Here is an 18,175-nt window from a genome sequence, read left to right on the forward strand (position 1 = left end):
TAAGGTGGAAGCTCTGGCAAGTGGCCAACACTTTAGATTTGAGTTCAATTCGAAATATGTATTTATATAAATATTTATATATAGTTTATTTTGTGCTTGATGTTTGTAGATATTTAAATAATTATTTTATGTGCATAGGTATGCATAGGTTAGGTTAGCAAGTACTTATCTAGTTGTAGGTACAAAGTTTCTTAGACAGATGCATTGAAATGTTTTCGACTGCTATTGAGACAACAAATGAATATTGTAATGTATAAGAGTGTTGCAAAAATGCCCACTGTATTGAGAGCCATCGAGAATCCCAACAGATATCGCCATTCGCCACGGATCGCCTCGCACGTTTCCATGTTGTTATTCCGATCGATGCTAATGAGTGGATTGGATTATTATTATTATTATTATAATTCTCAACAACTCAACTTACACAGCCTCCATGCGATCCGGCAGATCTCCAATCTCCTGATCTGTGGTCGCTGTCTGCTCGTCGTACGTGAAGCAGCTGCAGTTGCGATAACTCAGCAGTGAGCTCGTCGCTGGCCCGCAGGAGCCATCGGTGGGCCCAGCTGTGGCTTGCAGCTGGGCAAACTCATTTGCGGCACAGGCCAGAGCCAGGCAGCAGAAGATGAGCGCCAGGCCAGAAAACACATATGATTCAGCAAGCAACACCTTGTAGCAGTTGTTTTTAGGTGTTCGATGCGATTCGGCTCGCCGATCCCGTCCCAGCAGTATTAGACCGGCAATACTGGCAAGCAGAAGCTGTACACACAAATTAAAGAAATGTCATTTCAAGTTGAAAACTCTTAATTGGAGACAAGTGCGAAATTCTCATAAATTTTAACTGAAAACCAATTTCAATTTACACCTGGTTTGCACGTCAAATTCAATTAAAAGTTAATTCTTAAATTTGAAATGCAAAAATGTTTGTTTTCTTACTCATTTTAAGAGCAAAACAAAGCAAAAGTGTCTTCAATATCTATAATCAATCCCTAACTGTTTAAAAGGAGTTCAGATGTTGAAGAAATTCAATTCAATTTGATTAAGTTGAAAAACAGGCTTAATTTGAGAATTTCGATTCATAGTTAAATCAAGCAGTTCATACTTGGAATTTCTAAGGTAGATAGACGATTTATTACTTACGGATAAGCCACTTAGGTACGGATTTATCAGTATTGAGGCACTCGGTGCCAGAATAAGTATCCAGATAGCGAGACCAACAATCAGCAGGCCAATTGCCATTTGCAATATTAGGAGCTGGCGTGAAAAATTCAAATTACGAATGTGCGTTGAATATGATTCCTGGATACCTACGAGTAGCATTCAGAACAATGTGATAGTGTCAGAGAGTGAGAGCGAGAGCGAGAGAAAGAGAGAGAGAGACAAAAACAGAGAGAGAGAGAGAGAGAGAGACACACACATTTGATTTTGACATTGGGCTTTTGTACTTACTGTCGTGGTTCGTGTGATTGACAACAATCATGCGACTGTGTCTGAGACTATTTCGTGTTGGGGTATGTCGTCCAGCGATCTTCATGCCCTTTATATTCTGTGGCACCGTTGTGCTCATGTAGACTGCCTGAATTGAGATCGATTCGATTGTGAGTTGGTTCAAAGACAAATTAGACAATGGTTATTGTTAGTACACACCTGTGACGGCGATGGCGCATCTAGATCAGCTAATGGAATCTGCTCATAGGTGGCGCCAAAGCGCTGCGATTGAACTATTGGCGTTTTCATTGGCTGCACCAGATCGCTCGATTTCGTCATTTGGGGCATAATTGTACGTGCGGATTGTGGTGCACTCGGGTAATTGGTGTCCGGCCCAATTGAATCCATTGCGGCCATTGCGGTTGGTGTACACAAAATTCTCTCATTGATGTTGATGCCAAAAAATTTGGACTTTGCATCACTGAGTGCCGCTCGAACAGCTGCGATGCTGTGACTGGTTTCGTTCAGATCCTGTGTGGTTGTTGTTGCTGCGGCTGCTGCTGCTGCTGCTGTTGATGCAGCTGCGTCTTTAGGTATTTGTGGAATAATCGTTGTGCCATTCATGTCGGCATCACATTGTAAAGTTGAGCTCTCATTCACATTATTGATTTCCTCTGGCGACAGTCCTGAACTTTCTCCGGTCCACAATTGTTGTTGTTGCTGTTGCTGTTGTTGTTTTAACTTCGGCTTGGTTGTGTTGTTGCTGCTGGCGGTGGCACTCAGGTTGTCATAAGTGCTCACTGGACGAACGTTTTGTTGTTGTTGCATTGCTAATGCTGTTGTTGTTATTCTTGTTGCTGTTGCTATTTTATTAACTTTGTCATCAACGTGAGTCACTTAATCGATTGCTCTTAAATTGGCATAAAGTGCTATGTGCAAATATCACCACTTTATTTCCACACATTTTGCGGCATTACCTGAAAGTATTCGAGTTCTTTTTTTGGCTTTTTACACACACACACAAACACACACACACACAGGCACACACACCTCGGAATCTGCTATGAGGTGAGTTTTAAATGCGAGCTTTAGTCAATACATGGAAGTCTCTTTGAATCTACACGCTTCAAGCTACTTTGTGATTTGCTTAGAACGCTGACAAAGAGAGGCAGCAAGGGAGAGAGAGAAAGAGAGAGAGAGAGAGAGAGAGCGAGAGAGAGAGAGAAACGTTCTGGCCCGCTGAATATGCTTTCACTCAATGTTGTGTAGAGTTCTTAATTTGATTTTTTTTTATCTGTTGAACTCGCACAAGAAACACAAATTTGAATCTACAATTGCAAAACATTGCAACGATCTATTTAAAGGTTTCTTTTTCTATGTTGTATGTTGTATGTTGTGTTTGTTTATTTATCGAATGCATGCATCTCTCTGTGTTAAACAAACAAACAAACAAATGTATTTAGAACAAGACAGTTTATAAACATACCTATACCAATTAATATGTATGTCTGTGTGTATATTTAACAAACAATTCACAACAAAAACGAAAGTTGAATTAAACTGCCCAAAAAGGTTCGTTGGCACACATCAATTTACATACACATGCACATTTACAGCACATTTACAACAGAGCCAAGCAAATAGCGGTCAAAATGAGTGAACAGAAATGTTAACAACAAAAAAGCAACTGAGTAAAAAATTAAAGAAAAAAAAAAACAAAAACAAAAACGAAGCGCGTTCACTGCAACTGTACGCACCAAAAGGTGAAAACAAACTAAAAATAATTCTCACAAAAACACACTCTTCGATCGAGCGCTTTAAGCGAGCCATTTGCGCTCTACGGCTGACTGACTGGCTGACTGGCTGGCTGGCTAGCTGGCTAACAACCACAGATGCAGAGGCAGAGACAGAGACAGAGGCAGAGGCAGCGACAGAGGCAAGCACAGAAACCGAAATTGAAAATGAATCCGCTCACTTACCTGCCAGCGCTTGGCAAGATCAACAGCGAGAGCAAGCTAGCGTTCAAAGAGAGAGAGAGAGAGAGAGCCAAAGCAAGAGCGAGAGAGAGAGGGAGAGGGAGACCACATCAATTGACTCACGCTCTCAGCCAGTTCGAGTTTAAGCCAGAGGCTGCTGGCCGCTGTTATGTGGCTGAGCATAGTTATTAGTGTGCAGAGCAGAGACTAACAAAGTTGGTTGCCCAGCTTGTTGCACACGTAGACGTGGCAATACAATGTACATTGGCATACCTGCAGCATTCTCTTTATGGCCAACAAACCCAGAAAGAAATCGAGAAAGAGAGAGCGACAGAGAGAGCGAGAGAGAGCGAGAGAGAGCGTGAGATCGAAACAGATATGGGCGATTAATGTTCTACCAACATCTTGGAAATTTTAACTCTTTTATTTGCATTTTGTACTTATTTTTCTAGAGCAACTGGTAAATGTATAAACAAAAATATTGTTCTTTTTAGACGTTTTTTTTAGACTGATCAGAGCTAAATTAAATTAGCTAGAAATTATAGGAACCCTTTTGTTTTTCCTATTCTATGAAAAGTATTTGTTTCCCCATTTGTTGTAACCAAAACGCGATAAATTTCTACTGCATTTAGTCACACAAGATGAAAATATTTTTATGATTCTATTTCTATTTTAAATTGATATGTGAAATTTCCGAGTCTTCGATTGAGAGGCTCATCTGTGAATGCAAACTAAGACTGTGATTTGTGTTTAAAGCATTATTCATACCAAGATAAAACAAGAGAGAACAGCTTAGGCGCGCCACTGATTACATATCCTTGTATACCTTATATAAATTGGAAAAACAGACCGATTGTTCCAATGAAAGCTATGTGATACAGTCCGGTGTTAAAAGTTTTTATTGTGTTATTAACTTGATAATACTTATAAGTGATGAGTTTGATAAAAAAAATAACTCATTTATCGACCGAGTCTTCTATGGAAGATATATTATATATTAGTCGGATATTGATAGTTTCAGGTCCAAATGTTAATATTATAAAAATACTTAAAACTGGTTATTTTCGTTAAGATAACTTGGTAAACAAAATATTTGTTTATATAAGAACTCATCTTTTGGACCGATTATTGCTATGGCAGCTATAAGATTTAGTAGTTCTGTTCCAATGATTTTTTGCACAAATGTGAGAAACATAATTGTTAGCATATCTGCTGAGTTGGGTTTGTAAAGCTTGGTAAAAAAAATAAAAAAAATGTTTCATACAAGAATTCATCATATATATGGTGAGCTGATGCGACCGACTCTGACATATTATGAGCTGTTTGATATTTTTTTTATATTATTTTGCTTTAATGCTATACCATATAATCGTCATATTAATGTTGCAACATGGAAAAGCCAAGTAACGGCCCATTGCACTTTCCATCGAGTGACTAGGCTTCGCATGAACCACGACTATTGCAAAATGAATATGTCATATATATATATATATATATATACATATAAATGTATATATATATATAGATATTCAGATGTGCATACGATTTGCATTCACCGATGTTAGCGCATGCTCATCGGATGATAAGGAATTATGTATTGGTATTGTGGCTTCTTTGAAAGAGAAAGTTCTTATTTTGACCAATACCATCATTTTGTCGATTCCCACGTAAAATGCGCCACCAAACGAAAAATGTATATGTAAATTTCTTTGCTCCGACCGGAAGACCAGTGATTAATGCGAAGATCGAACTGAAAAAGTATTCCTATTCCTATCGATGGCGGTTATTTGGACAGATCGCAACGAATTTGAAAGCTATTTTCGAACGGAAACTACAACTTTACGGTATGACTATTTTCAGAGTTAGCTGTAAGCTGAAGTTTTTGCAATATACGCCAAAGTAGGATTGGTATATACAATTGTAATCTTACTGGTCATACTTAAGACTTTTTTATTCGGCTTACGTATTGATATATGTATGTATGTATATATGTACATACTTACATGTGTATGTATTTGCCACAGTTGACGGCTTACCTTTATTGACCATGCCAATTAATAGAATTAAACAGAACACAGCTTTTACTGTACTCCAGTTTAAGTAGGGTTTTATTTTTCTTTAGTCATTTAGACTGGCTCTGTGAACTAGCCAGCAGCAAAATACAAACAGCCAAACAGTAATAATAAAGAGAAGAAAAAAAAAAACAAGTAAGAATGCTTTAGTTGCGACAGCCCGACCGGAAAATACTCTATACCCATGTCGCAATTACCATAAACTCTGCTCAGATAGCCAAACAGCACGGTTTAATTGCTGTTTATATGCATAATTCGCATAAATACCTTTATTATGTAGTAGTCTGATTATAATTAAATTGGGCAAAAGAAAACTTGAGTTGATTAATTAAAGCTACAGAAACAAAGAAGAGGCATCAATCACTTGAAACTTCTCGACTGGGCAGATGGAGTTGAAAGTGTCTCCTTTGAAGCAGTACAAATATTATTATAAAATTATAAAACCCTCGATGAGAGTATGAAAAACAGCCACTTTACGTTGTCCACAATGGAGTAGCGCAGCCGGCGCTTTAGCGCACAGGTGGACCAAAAAGTTACAACTATGCTTGCTATGCTACCATCCAGCTTACATATATTTATATTTTCAGACTCTGATAGCATAAATTGTGCTAATTATGCTCATTTTCAATTGTGTGTTGCTCATCTAGAATTTCATATGAATAATAAGCGTAAGGTGACTGTGATGTTTGACGTGTTACATTCGTTACGATATTTTGTTATATTCGTTTCGAATGCACATTGTACAATGCTATCGAACTGCCCTCTCACAAATTGTGTAAAGCTGTGCGATTGCGCAGCTTGCTTGTATTTCACGTCGGCAACAATGCCACAACAATGACAAACAGCCAACCGACCAGCCGACCAGCAGACCGACCGACCGACCGACCAACCGACCGAACCGAGCCGAGCGCAGCCAACGAACCAAGTAACCAATCAACCTTATGCTGGTCGCTTGTCGGTTGTCGCTTGTCGGTTGTCGGTCGTCGGTCGTCGGTGCACACGCGCAGTGCTGCGCGAACTTCTGTAAGTAGTAAAGCGCCAGCTGAAAACCAGTTATAAGTCAACTTTCATTCCAAGCAGACGTGTCAGGCGTACGGATCGGATCGCGTTATTGTGTGTTGTGTGTTTGGCAACAACGAACACCGTTAATAATATCTATGTAGTATATATATATATATATATGTGCACATACTCTTGCATCTGAATACGTACATTCGTAGATATATATATATATATGTTTTGGTATTTTCACGCTCATAGATAACCATAAATTTTAAAGTTTGCAATCCATTCCAAAAAGTCACTTTTGTTTTGAACATTGTATGTATATATATAGTTTTTTTTTGTTTTGTTTTTGTTGTTGTTGTTTTTGTTTTTACTGTGCATTGTTTCACGAGTGTATGAACAACTTCGACACCCACTCCCAATATTGTGAATGGTAAAAACAGAAAATGTCCAAATGTCCAGAAAGCGAAATCAATAGTTCTGGCCATATTTGTACATGGCTTATGCATATATAATCATAAATAAATATATACACTCATGCATATATATACAAATATATACATATGTATGTATTGCAGACTCTGTGTGTGTGTGACATAAATAACTGAGATCGGGATCAACTTTTGGATTGCTTGTGTGTGCGCGTGTGTGTGTGTGTGTGTGTGTGTGTGTTTGCTTAGTCCCAATACTTCAATTTGAACGTATTGTACTTTCTCATATGGATTCAATTAGCACTTTGTAAATCAAGTTAATAAAAACACTGGCTAAAAGCTAAAATAAAATCATTTTGCTTAGATTTCTGACTCAGCTTTGGCCGCCAGTGGCTATCGATGGCACAGATACTGCAGAATATCAAAGCAACAACAACAAACACAGCACCGCTCACTGTCCACAAGCCACTGATAATTATAATTAGTGAAAGATACGCGGCTGTAACGAAAGTTGCTTATATGCAGCAGCAGCAGCAGGCTTGGAGAAACCGGCCACCAAATTCAATTCTCAGCTCAGCTCAGCTCAGCTCAGCCCAGGTCAGCACTGTTTGGCTCAGTTTAGCTCCGCTCGGATCTCGGCTTGGCTCAGCACCTCAGAAAACTTGCAAGCCATAATTTGCATTTTTGAAATGTATCATAGCACACCCAATGATCGCTTAAACTATCTATGTATGTATGTATGTGTGTAGATACATGTATACAAGCTAAATGCCCCAGGCCAAATTAGCTAAGCAGGCCACACAACAAAACAAAGCCTTGAAAGCAGTCGACACCATGCATATCATACGCACATGCAAACCATGTCTTAGTATTCGTATTAGTTTCAAAACAATGACAATGAATAGTTAACTAGTTGTGCATAATGCACTTACTTTCATATGATGGCTAATTAGAGACTACAAACAAGAAATATGTTTTCAGCAAAACGCTTGTCTGTCTGTGTTGACATTTGTTTTCCGACTTGACGCTGCACATCTGTATATGAGTATATCTCCCAAAGATACATATATCCTGTCGTATTTGCCAACGAAATCACAGTTTAAGTGTCACTGATACCAATTAACAGATCGAGTCACTAAGCAACTTCATCACAATTAAGAAGGCTATTTTCAAACTGGTTGCAGTATTGCAATTTTTGCAACTTGCCTAACCATTCAACTTTAGTTTAATGCATATGGATAATGTTCACAGCTGAAGAGACATAACTTGAACACACACAAACAAACAAATAACAATGCATGTATGTTTACATAAAATGAATTTTGAGTCTCAGTTAGTTTGGAGTTTCAAAGTCATTGCCCGGTTATTGTGATTTTGTATGATTATATGCATTTTTTTTTTATCTCTATGCAGTAATTCACACACACACACACATGTACATATATATAGATATATAAATTTATATATGTATATATAAATGTTGGTAACATGCATGCACACATTCATGATTATACAGTGAAAATTCAATGTGAATGCAAAGTGAAAATCTAGTGAACGTAAGACATCGGCTCACGCTATATATGTATGCACCTAAATACATGCCCGTGAATATAAATTGAATACACACACACACACACACACACATATATATATATATATATATATATATATATGTATATATATATTTATATATGTATGTGAAATTACATAAATACATGCATTTAAAAGATAATAATAATTATAATAATAATAATCATAATAATAGACAAGTGTATGCATAAGTTGATCATCATTGGTGTGATGCGAGTACAACTGTGAATATAACCAACCAACCACCCCTCCCCCTCCACCTACCCAATCAACAGCTAATAACAGCAAAAAGCAAACAATGTTTTGCTTTTGCCGCAAGTTATTGTTCAACGCGGTGGCACCTCGACTGGAAAACGTTTGGCTAAGAGCCATGGCCTTTTCGAGACATAGTCGTACGCACATTCCGTTCACAATGCCTATAATGATGATGATGGTGATGATGATGATGATGACGCTAATCGCATCCGGAAATTGTCATAGTAAGTTCCTTCCTTGCCAACATATCTATCTATTCATCTATCAATCACATTTAAATTAAGATCAAAATCCAATTATATATTCAATACACGACACGACAGCAAAATTAACGCATAAATCATCACTGAGAAAAACAACAAAAAAAAAAAAAAAAACATTTTTCGATTGTTGCACGTAAATCGCAACCAACTTCAAAGTTCAGTTTACTCCATGGATATAAACGAAAAATAGTTTTCCTGTTATGAGCTTATGGATATTTAATAAAATTGCAAAAATAAAATAAATTGTAAAATCGATTCAATAAATATATATATATTTTTTTTCTAATTATATTACATGATTTTTGGTCAACGGTTTGTCGATGGCAAAAATAAAGCTGTAATATGATTTTCAAAATTAAAATAATCTCAATTGATCAAGAATCGATGGATTGCGAAAGGCGGACTTCATTTTGAAGAGTAGAACAGAAGAACAGTAGAACAGTGTAACGGTAAACCAGGCAAAATACTGTTAATCGAACAAGCATGCAAAAGCAGAACGAAAAACAAGCTAAGAAAAATAGAACTGTTTCAATTAGCTGCGTGTCCCACTCAAATGCTAAAGTCAATCGAAAACAACAATCGAAACAATCAACAATCTTTCCTTACCAGTTTCAAAATGCCGCATTCGATTGACTCTTGGCCATTTCACTGCTGTGTTACGAGCTTTGAACATTGCACACACACTCCTACGTGTTATGTTTCTTAAATGTCGTTTACGTTTTGTGTCCGCCTATTTGTGGCTGATGTTGCTGATGTTGTCATAACGGAATTCAGATTCAAGCCACCTTTCTATCGCACAGGTTAGCCGCCTGGTCGCCTGGTCGCTCGGTCGCCCTAGTTACCCAATTTGGCCTGATTCGAGTAGTTCTTCATTTTCATTTACTTCTACTTCTTCTCCTTCTTCTTCTTCTTCTTCTTCTTCGACTCCTATTTTTGCATTCTGTGCATTTCTGATGAAGTTACACAAAGTTATTCCCCCCCCCCCCCCCCATACAGAGTCAGAGTCAGACACTCCCAATACATATATAAGTATCTGTTCTCACACAAGCCAAAAACACCCATTGAAGTATAAACAAACATACATACATATATACATATATATATATATATATGTATATACATGTATCAAAGTATAGATACCACTGGTAAAACCGGATGAATGCGATTTAAGTCTCATAACAACAATAACTGCTTTTCATTCGGCTCTTGGGCATAAATAACATCATCGAAGCTAGCAACACTTTGCAACTGCAAAAAAAAAATAAGAGAGAAAAAAATGAGAAGGGAAACAAAACCTGACATCAACAACAGCTGCAACAGTCACAAAACATCGCGATTCGCGCATGTCTCGGAACAGCTATAAAAAAAAAAGCCAAGTAAAAAACTACACCAAGGAACATATGCAAAACTTCCGCACACACTTTGGCCCCGCCCTCTGTCAGATTATAGGCAAAAAAAAAAAGGCAGCAATACCAATATATATTTAAATAAATAGAAAGAACAGATCTCTCTTTTGGCATGAGAAAGATTACACAGCCTTGTTAAGACAGAAACAGAAATGTTTTCCGTAAATGGGAGCATGCCTGATTAAGTTAAACTATCTTAAACTGTTCCCTGAGAACAATCTTGTTATATCTTAAAATGAATACACATAGCAAGATTGTTCTCATGGGAACTGGATGGATAGATCAGTGCAAAGTACAAATATATATATATATATATATATATATTGTGTCGGAGTTGCCTTTCTCTTTTATTCATCAAGCACCTATAATAATTGTATTGTTTTTGTAAAGAAATATAGAGAAAATCCATATTAGGTAATTGAGTCATTAAATGTTCGCATTCTAAACGCGTTTAAGCCCATTTTCATGCTATTTGCATACATAAAGGTTAGTATGCCCATGTGCCTATGAGAAAAGGTTTAAACAATAATGAGAGAGTTTTATTCTTCAATTTTTTTTCGTCTATAATCTGAATAAGAATCTTTGTTGGTCTTACAGACATACATATTTGTGCATATATTACTTAGCCATTCATTCCCCGTTTGGTTGTAATCTATGCATTATGGGAAAAATCTCGACAAAACTCTAAAGTCAAATTGTTCGTTTACAAATTATTGCCAGTGGGAAAAACTAAAAAGAAAAATAAAAATAAAAACAAAAACAAAAACAATAATACCTAGAACCCAACTAAATACATTATATGCAAATGTGGGGTTAGGGGCCGTGTTCCTTTGCCGCTGGCAAACAAAGGGCAATCAAGAAGAAATAACAACCACACCCACAACACACAACATATATATATATATATAGTTTTAGTATATATACTAAAAACAAGTATGTTTGTTGTTATTGTTGTTGTTGTTGTTGTATAAGGCATTCTCAATTCCCGCGACACTTTAACAGGTTTCTTTTAAATGGCATGTATTTCGTAGGATTCTTATTTAAGAAACTTGAACCCCGACTGCTTTGTTTACCAAATGTGTGTTTGTATGTATGTATACCGCTTAAGACGCATACATATATACATGTACGTGTGCATATTTACTTACGTACAATTGTACTTTGTTATTTTACAAGCAGCATGGCACATGACATTCAAGCTTTCTCAACTAAACCCTTTTATTCAGTTGGTTAAGCCCCCGTTTGCATGTTTGCACATACATCATACATATGTATATAAGTGGTACACATTATGTATGTATATATATATATGTATGTATGGACGCAACCAACCCAATTAGAGTATTACATGCACGGAAAATAATGGTAAGAAAACAAACAAACAACACAAAAAAAACAACAAATAATCTAGTCGCGACTGCTTGACGAGAAGACACCTTGAATCCCAGCTTTGAAAGTAGGCCTGCTGATATTAATTTGCTCGATATTAAAATGCGCTTGGGTACGCCAAAAATCTACGTTCCTTATCCGATCTTGGACAATAATAAATCAAGGCATTTGTTTGATGTTTACCCATTTTGAATGATTTCAGCTTTTCATGTTTTACTTTTTTTGAAAATGATCTTAACTACAGTTTCTAGATGACATGGAGTGTGTATTGAACTAATAAATAATAACAATTGGCGGACATATTCATATATTGTCTTATGAACTTATGTATATAATTCCAATGAATTCCTCCAATGTCTGGGACACTATCCAATACAATCTAATCTTTTAAAAACTAATGTTCAAGTAAGGTTTTCTTTTGCACACCAGGCATTTCAGTTATATTAGTTGATGGGCCACTTTCACGGATGACACATCAATATTAAGATGATCAAGCTGCTTTCCCGGCAAGGCACTTGTTTACACTGAACAAAATGATTATGAATTCGGTACTTGAACTGTTGTCTAGCAGCCCAGAAATGGGTTAATACAAAATGTGAAGAGAAATCACAAAAATATCTATCATCAAGTTGGGAATTTATTATGCTATATACAGGCGTGCTCCAATTTGCGGTAAGCTATTCCATTTGCGCAAATCGGAACACGCCGGATAAATGTATTACTTCAAATATGTATATGTAGTGTATGACTGTACATACATACATCTCCATATGTACAAATGGCAAAGTCTGGCCGTGATACTGCAATTAAGAACAAGCTTAAGCAATAACAAGAAATACCAGTAATTGTAGACAAACCGCAGATTACATATACACAGACCTTAGCAGACCGGAGTCTACTCGTATCTTAATTTCATTAATTGTTTTTGGCAAAAATTTTGAAAATCTGTCCGCAAATTGGAGCACATTGATGTAAATATAAATATATAAGTGTATTTAAGTGAGTAGTTGCAAGTTGGCTATCAAAGACGCGAATTTAGTGAGATTGGTTTGGTTTGTGAAATTTGCTAGTCTTAAAGAGAAAGGCAGCTGTACGATAAACTGATCCGATTCCATATATGCCATATATGAATAATGATAATAATAAAAATTATAATAACACCGAACTCGTATTGATTTCTTTACTTGTAGTTTGTGGTCCGCCCGCAGTGCCTCTGAATGCCAAAGTGCGCACAGTTTCGGCAGAGGCGACGGGCATATCTGAGGCACATTATACATGTGATGCTGGATATGAGCTGTTTGGCTCGCCAAAGATTAAGTGCGATGCGAGTGCGGGCTGGGAGCGGGATCTGCCCTTTTGTGGCGTTAATGTCGCCTACCGCAAACCGGTCAATCAGAGCTCTTACACGCGCAGTGGTCCAGCCAGCTATGCGAATGATGGCAAGCCGGGCAATAAGGTAAGCTGAATAACAAATATCTCTACAGAAAAGTATAATCCAATAAAAAAACAGAATCCCGATGGACAAGAGTGCTCGGAGACACAAAAGGAGCCATCGCCGTGGTGGCGTGTGGATCTCTTGACACCGCAGGCAGTCCATGTGGTGCGCATAACGACACGTGGATGTTGCGGACATCAGCCGCTGCAGGATCTGGAAATACGTGTGGGCAACAGCAGTGCGGATCTGCAGCGCAATCCGCTCTGTGCCTGGTATCCGGGCACCCTCGACGAGGGCATCGTGAAGACTTTCACCTGTGCGCGTCCGCTCGTTGGCCAATATGTGGCCATTCAGCTGGTTGGCGTTGAGGGCAGTCTCAGCCTGTGCGAGGTGGAGACATTCACCAACGATGAGTTCTCCGTCGATCGCTGCCTCAGTCCCAAAATCGGTGTGGATACGATCGTAACGACATTCTCCAAAACATGCTACGATTTCCATACAACGAAAGGTGAAAGCTTTGAAAAAGCTCAAGCCATTTGCAAGCAGACAGGCAAGTGCGATTGCAACTATCGATAAATGTGCAATCGATATGTGAACAGCTTTTACTCATTTCTTTTGTTGTTGCTGTTTGTTTTTGTTTGTTTGTTTATCATTTTGTTGGCGACAGGTGGCAACTTGGTGCATGAGTTTCGGGGCGCCACCAGCCAATATATTCTATCAGAATTGGAACGTCGCAAGACGGAATTGAAGCCGCAATTAGTTTGGATTGGCGCACAAAAAGAGCCCGGCATCACATCCCGCACTTGGAAGTGGGTAAATGGTATGATATAACACACAAAAATCGAAGAAAAAAACATTCACATATTGATGTTAACACTGATTGCTAACTCCAGGTGAAGTTGTGCAGAAGCCCACCTGGGGTAAAGATCAGCCGAATAATTACAATGGCGAGCAGAATTGCGTTGTCTTCGATGGTGGACGCAATTGGCTCTGGAATGATGTTGGCTGCAATCTGGACTATCTACATTTCATATGCCAGCACTGTATGTATAGCCCTCTCTCTCTCACTCACTCTACATATATATATGTATATCTTTCTCTCTCTCTCTCTCTCTCATTTGTCTTTTCTGTTTAGCGCCTTTGTCCTGCGGCTCACCGGATGCGCAGCAAAACACAACTGTGCTGGGCAAGGTGTTCACATTGGGTGAGAAAATTCAATATGATTGCCCAAAGGGACACACGCTGCTGGGCCACGCGGAGCGTGAGTGCCGAACGGATGGCGTCTGGAGCGGATCAGCGCCACGCTGTAAATGTGAGTAGCTAGCGAAGCATATTTGTTCGGGATGAGTTTGAAAAGTTTGCTTTATTCAAAAGATGTGGACTGTGGACCATTGCCGGAATTGAAATTTGGTTCGATACATCTGTCCGAGGAGCGCACCAGCTATGGCGTCGTGGCCACCTACAGCTGCCATGAGAATTACACACTAATTGGCAATGAGAATCGTACGTGCATGCAGGATGGCTGGAATGGCAAGCAGCCCGAATGTTTGGTTGACTGGTGTCCAGATCCACAGCGCATAACCGGCGGCAATGTGCGTTTCACGGACAAGCGCGCCGGATCGACAGCCGTGTACGTGTGTGATCCTGGCTATGTGCTCGTGGGTGAGGCGGTAAGTGAACTACTCTATAAAGTTATCCAGTTATCCATCATCAATCACAATCGTTGCACATTATTCCAGATCATATCGTGTGGACTGGGCGGTGAATGGTCGAGCAAGACGCCATCGTGCCGATTTGTCGATTGCGGTGCGCCCGCTCGACCAGATCGGGGTATATCCATACTATTGAATGGCACGACAACTGTCGATTCTGTTGTTAAATATGAATGCGATGAGGACCACTGGTTGGACGGGCCGTCCGAGCTCTATTGTACAAAGGATGGCAAGTGGTCCGGAGAGGCGCCCGTCTGTGAGCTGGTTACATGCGAAACGCCCCAAGTGCCCGCTGGCTCCTTTGTCATTGGCTATGATTATAATGTGCACTCGAAAATACAATACAACTGTGATCCGGGTCACATAATGCATGGCAACACAGTGCTCGAATGCTTGGATACTGGCGACTGGAGCTCCGATGCGCCCTACTGTGAATGTAATTAGCAATGACATTTCTATATATATATATATATATACATATTGGCAAGCATCCACTTAATCAAATCCATATATTATCGTACAGATGTCGACTGTGGAACCATATTGCCAATACCGTATGGCAGCATCAAATATGTGACAAACACAACATACGTCGACTCCGAGGTGGTCTTCAGCTGCACCCAATCCCACAAGCTGAGTGGTGTGGTCAAACGCAAGTGCCTGGAATCGGGCACCTGGAGCGATGCCTTGCCCAAATGTGAAGGTGCGACACCAATTGAACATTAGCAATTATACAATTTATACACATTTATTATTAACTATTACTGATTATGTATTATATATTTTAGAAATTCGCTGTCACGAACCGCAGTTGGCGGCGCACAGCTTCCTGTCCGTCACTGGCAACGACAGAATGTACGGACGCACTTTAATACGCACCTCCGAATCCACACAGAATACAGCCCAGACATACAAGTAAGTTGGAAGGGGTCTCTTCATTTACCAGAGGCTAAATTGGTAAATTGAGAAAATGTTGCCTTCTTCCAAAATTTTATCTCGAATATTAATCATTCAAAAATGTAAATTTTGAGTTGTGGCTTTGGTTGGAAGCTGTTGTAATTCCATACTAATCAATTATGTCCTGTAGACCGATTACTGGTTCAGGACATCTTGGATATATAAATATATATATAGTAACTGATTCTTTGGCATTGCAGAATTGGTGCACTGGCGAAATACCGTTGTGAGCGTGGCTACAAAATGGTTGGCGAGGCCCTGGCAACCTGCGAGGATAATGGCCACTGGAGCGGTACCATACCGGAGTGTGTCTGTAAGTGTTACGCATATTGATATACGCTTTATTAAACTATATATAATCAAATGCTTATTTGCTATTTTTTTTCGAGATGTGGAGTGTGGAGCGCCCGAAAATATCACCGATGGTAAGGCGACCTTGGCTACCAATGCCACATACTATGGAGCTGCTGTTCTTTACGAATGCAATGCCAATTTCAAGCTGAATGGCGTTTCGCGCCGCCTGTGCACAGAGCACGGCAACTGGAGTCATGAGGCACCCAAATGCGTTGAGGTTGTTTGCGATTTGCCCAATTTGACAGACAGTTTGATTGTCGAGGGAGGCACTCGGGCTGTTGGTGCCGTCGCTATATTCACTTGTGCCAAGGGTCGCATTCTGGTTGGCAATGACACACGCGTCTGCCAAAAGAATGGCAAATGGGCGGGCAAGAGTCCAACATGTCGACGTAAGTAGTACACACAACACTCACCTCTTGCAACTCTACTAATTCATATTAATCATGTTTAAAAAAAAACAGCTGTTGACTGCGGCCGGCCACTAGCGATTGACAATGGTCGTGTCATCGTGGTCAATGATTCCACACTGTACGGTGGCTCGGCGGAATATCACTGCATACCAAATTACAATCGGATTGGCCAGTATCTGCGTAAATGCACCGAGGAAGGTGCTTGGAGTGGCAAGCAGCCGAAATGTGAACTGGCCACCGTTGAGGGGCAAGAGAGTTCCGAATTGGGTACTGGCGTTGCCATTGGCGCCACTGTTATTGTCGCGCTGCTGGTCATCTTTGGGCTCATATTCTTGTATCGCAACAAGGCGAGACCGGTGAAAAACACTGAGAACATTCAGGCAGCCGAAACGAAGGATGAACGCAATGCCGCCGTAATGTCGTATTCAACGCTGGAGGCTAACAATCGAATGCATATGGACAACAATCCGTCTGCAACATTCAACACATTCCAAGGTGGAGCAGCGCGCCGAGGAGCTAATAACAATAGCAGCACCAATAACAACAATAATAACAACAACAACATTAACTCTGCGGACGGTGAACGAATGAATAATCGCTCGGGTGAGTGTGTGTGCACGAGAGAGAGAGAGAAAGAGAGAGAGAGAGAGGGGGAAGGAGACAGACTAATAAATATGTACAATTTGCAGAAAATATTTACGACCAAATACCAAATGAACAATTTTACGATGCACCCTACGAGATGCGGACGAATGATGAAGTCTACGAGCCGGAGCCAGTGCCCAGTAATGTGATCACAATCAATGGCATCTCAGTGCGATGAAAATAACCATACATACATGCATACATACATACGTACATACATAGATGCGTATGTAGTACTTGAATATGTGCATTCATAAATGCATCATAGTATCATTAATGTTAACTTGTGTTTATAAATTGTATATAGTAATTTTAGAGAGGACGTGAATTATATTCGTAGTTTCCGACGACAATTAATCGCCTAATGTTCATGTTAAACATTAATGTTTGTATGTTCATTGTACATACATACATACATACGATGTATACTTAAATAGGCATCTTACACGTACTGATTTCTTGAACAACTCCTTTTAAATTTATAAATATAAATATATACAACATGGAAAATAAGTCAAGCGGCAACTTAAAAAACAAAAACAAACAACAAACAAAACAAAACAAAAATCATAAACAAATTAGAGCACGATTTCCGTTCCATGTTTCCTTATATATATATATTATATATTTTTTTTAAATTATTATGTATTATATAAAATATGTATGTATAATCAGAATGTACAATTTTGTTATGCAATGTGTAAGTACTCGTTAATATTTAAGTTAAAAATGCAAATTATGTTTTACTTAAATAAATATGTGGTTAACTAATTTATTATGATTCAGATAAACTAAGTGTATCTATTCATGAATGCATGCACCTAGGCACACCTACACGCAAACATTGTTT

The 18,175-nt window shown here is 39.0% G+C and overlaps 2 protein-coding genes across 5 annotated transcripts; one reads left to right on the forward strand and one right to left on the reverse strand.

The window, feature by feature from the left end:
• Positions 1-89: 89 nt before the first annotated feature.
• On the reverse strand, positions 90-2,596 carry LOC6564783 (sarcospan). 4 transcript variants are annotated; one of them, XM_001991847.2, is made up of 5 exons: positions 1,645-2,592; positions 1,447-1,573; positions 1,138-1,304; positions 425-756; positions 90-366 (listed from the first exon to the last, which is right to left on the reverse strand). In XM_001991847.2, exons 1-5 carry the CDS (start codon positions 2,251-2,253, stop codon positions 192-194), a joined length of 1,410 nt encoding a protein of 469 aa, XP_001991883.1. In that variant the 5' UTR covers positions 2,254-2,592; the 3' UTR covers positions 90-191. The 4 variants fall into 4 exon arrangements, with proteins under 4 accessions (XP_001991883.1, XP_032594136.1, XP_032594135.1 ...); XM_032738245.1 differs by lacking the exon at positions 1,645-2,592 and having other exon boundaries at positions 1,138-1,251; positions 1,447-1,503; XM_032738244.2 differs by lacking the exons at positions 1,447-1,573; positions 1,645-2,592 and adding an exon at positions 1,309-1,394 and having other exon boundaries at positions 1,138-1,251.
• Positions 2,597-8,680: 6,084 nt separating this feature from the next.
• Positions 8,681-17,940, forward strand: LOC6564782 (sushi, von Willebrand factor type A, EGF and pentraxin domain-containing protein 1). Its single transcript, XM_001991846.3, has 14 exons — positions 8,681-8,978; positions 13,003-13,268; positions 13,323-13,797; positions 13,915-14,067; positions 14,141-14,290; positions 14,383-14,559; positions 14,622-14,917; positions 14,987-15,395; positions 15,483-15,662; positions 15,748-15,874; positions 16,117-16,229; positions 16,306-16,659; positions 16,732-17,283; positions 17,370-17,940. Exons 1-14 carry the CDS (start codon positions 8,798-8,800, stop codon positions 17,501-17,503), a joined length of 3,567 nt encoding a protein of 1,188 aa, XP_001991882.2. The 5' UTR covers positions 8,681-8,797; the 3' UTR covers positions 17,504-17,940.
• The last annotated feature ends 235 nt before the right edge of the window (positions 17,941-18,175 follow it).

Source organism: Drosophila grimshawi, unplaced genomic scaffold (assembly GCF_018153295.1).
Source record: "Drosophila grimshawi isolate 15287-2541.00 unplaced genomic scaffold, ASM1815329v1 contig_848, whole genome shotgun sequence".
In the NCBI taxonomy this organism is placed as follows: Eukaryota; Metazoa; Arthropoda; class Insecta; order Diptera; family Drosophilidae; genus Drosophila; species Drosophila grimshawi.

Excerpts from the sequence above, each read along its gene's own strand:
- LOC6564783 (XM_001991847.2), bottom strand. The coding sequence starts at position 2,253 with ATGCAACAACAACAAAACGTTCGTCCAGTGAGCACTTATGACAACCTG. Across the intron at positions 1,574-1,644 it reads ATGCGCCATCGCCGTCACAG|GCAGTCTACATGAGCACAAC; the intron begins GTGTGTACTAAC and ends ATCTCAATTCAG. Across the intron at positions 757-1,137 it reads CGTACCTAAGTGGCTTATCC|CTTCTGCTTGCCAGTATTGC; the intron begins GTAAGTAATAAA and ends TTGTGTGTACAG.
- LOC6564782 (XM_001991846.3), top strand. The coding sequence starts at position 8,798 with ATGTTTTGCTTTTGCCGCAAGTTATTGTTCAACGCGGTGGCACCTCGA. Across the intron at positions 8,979-13,002 it reads CGCATCCGGAAATTGTCATA|TTTGTGGTCCGCCCGCAGTG; the intron begins GTAAGTTCCTTC and ends CTTTACTTGTAG. Across the intron at positions 13,798-13,914 it reads AGCCATTTGCAAGCAGACAG|GTGGCAACTTGGTGCATGAG; the intron begins GCAAGTGCGATT and ends TGTTGGCGACAG.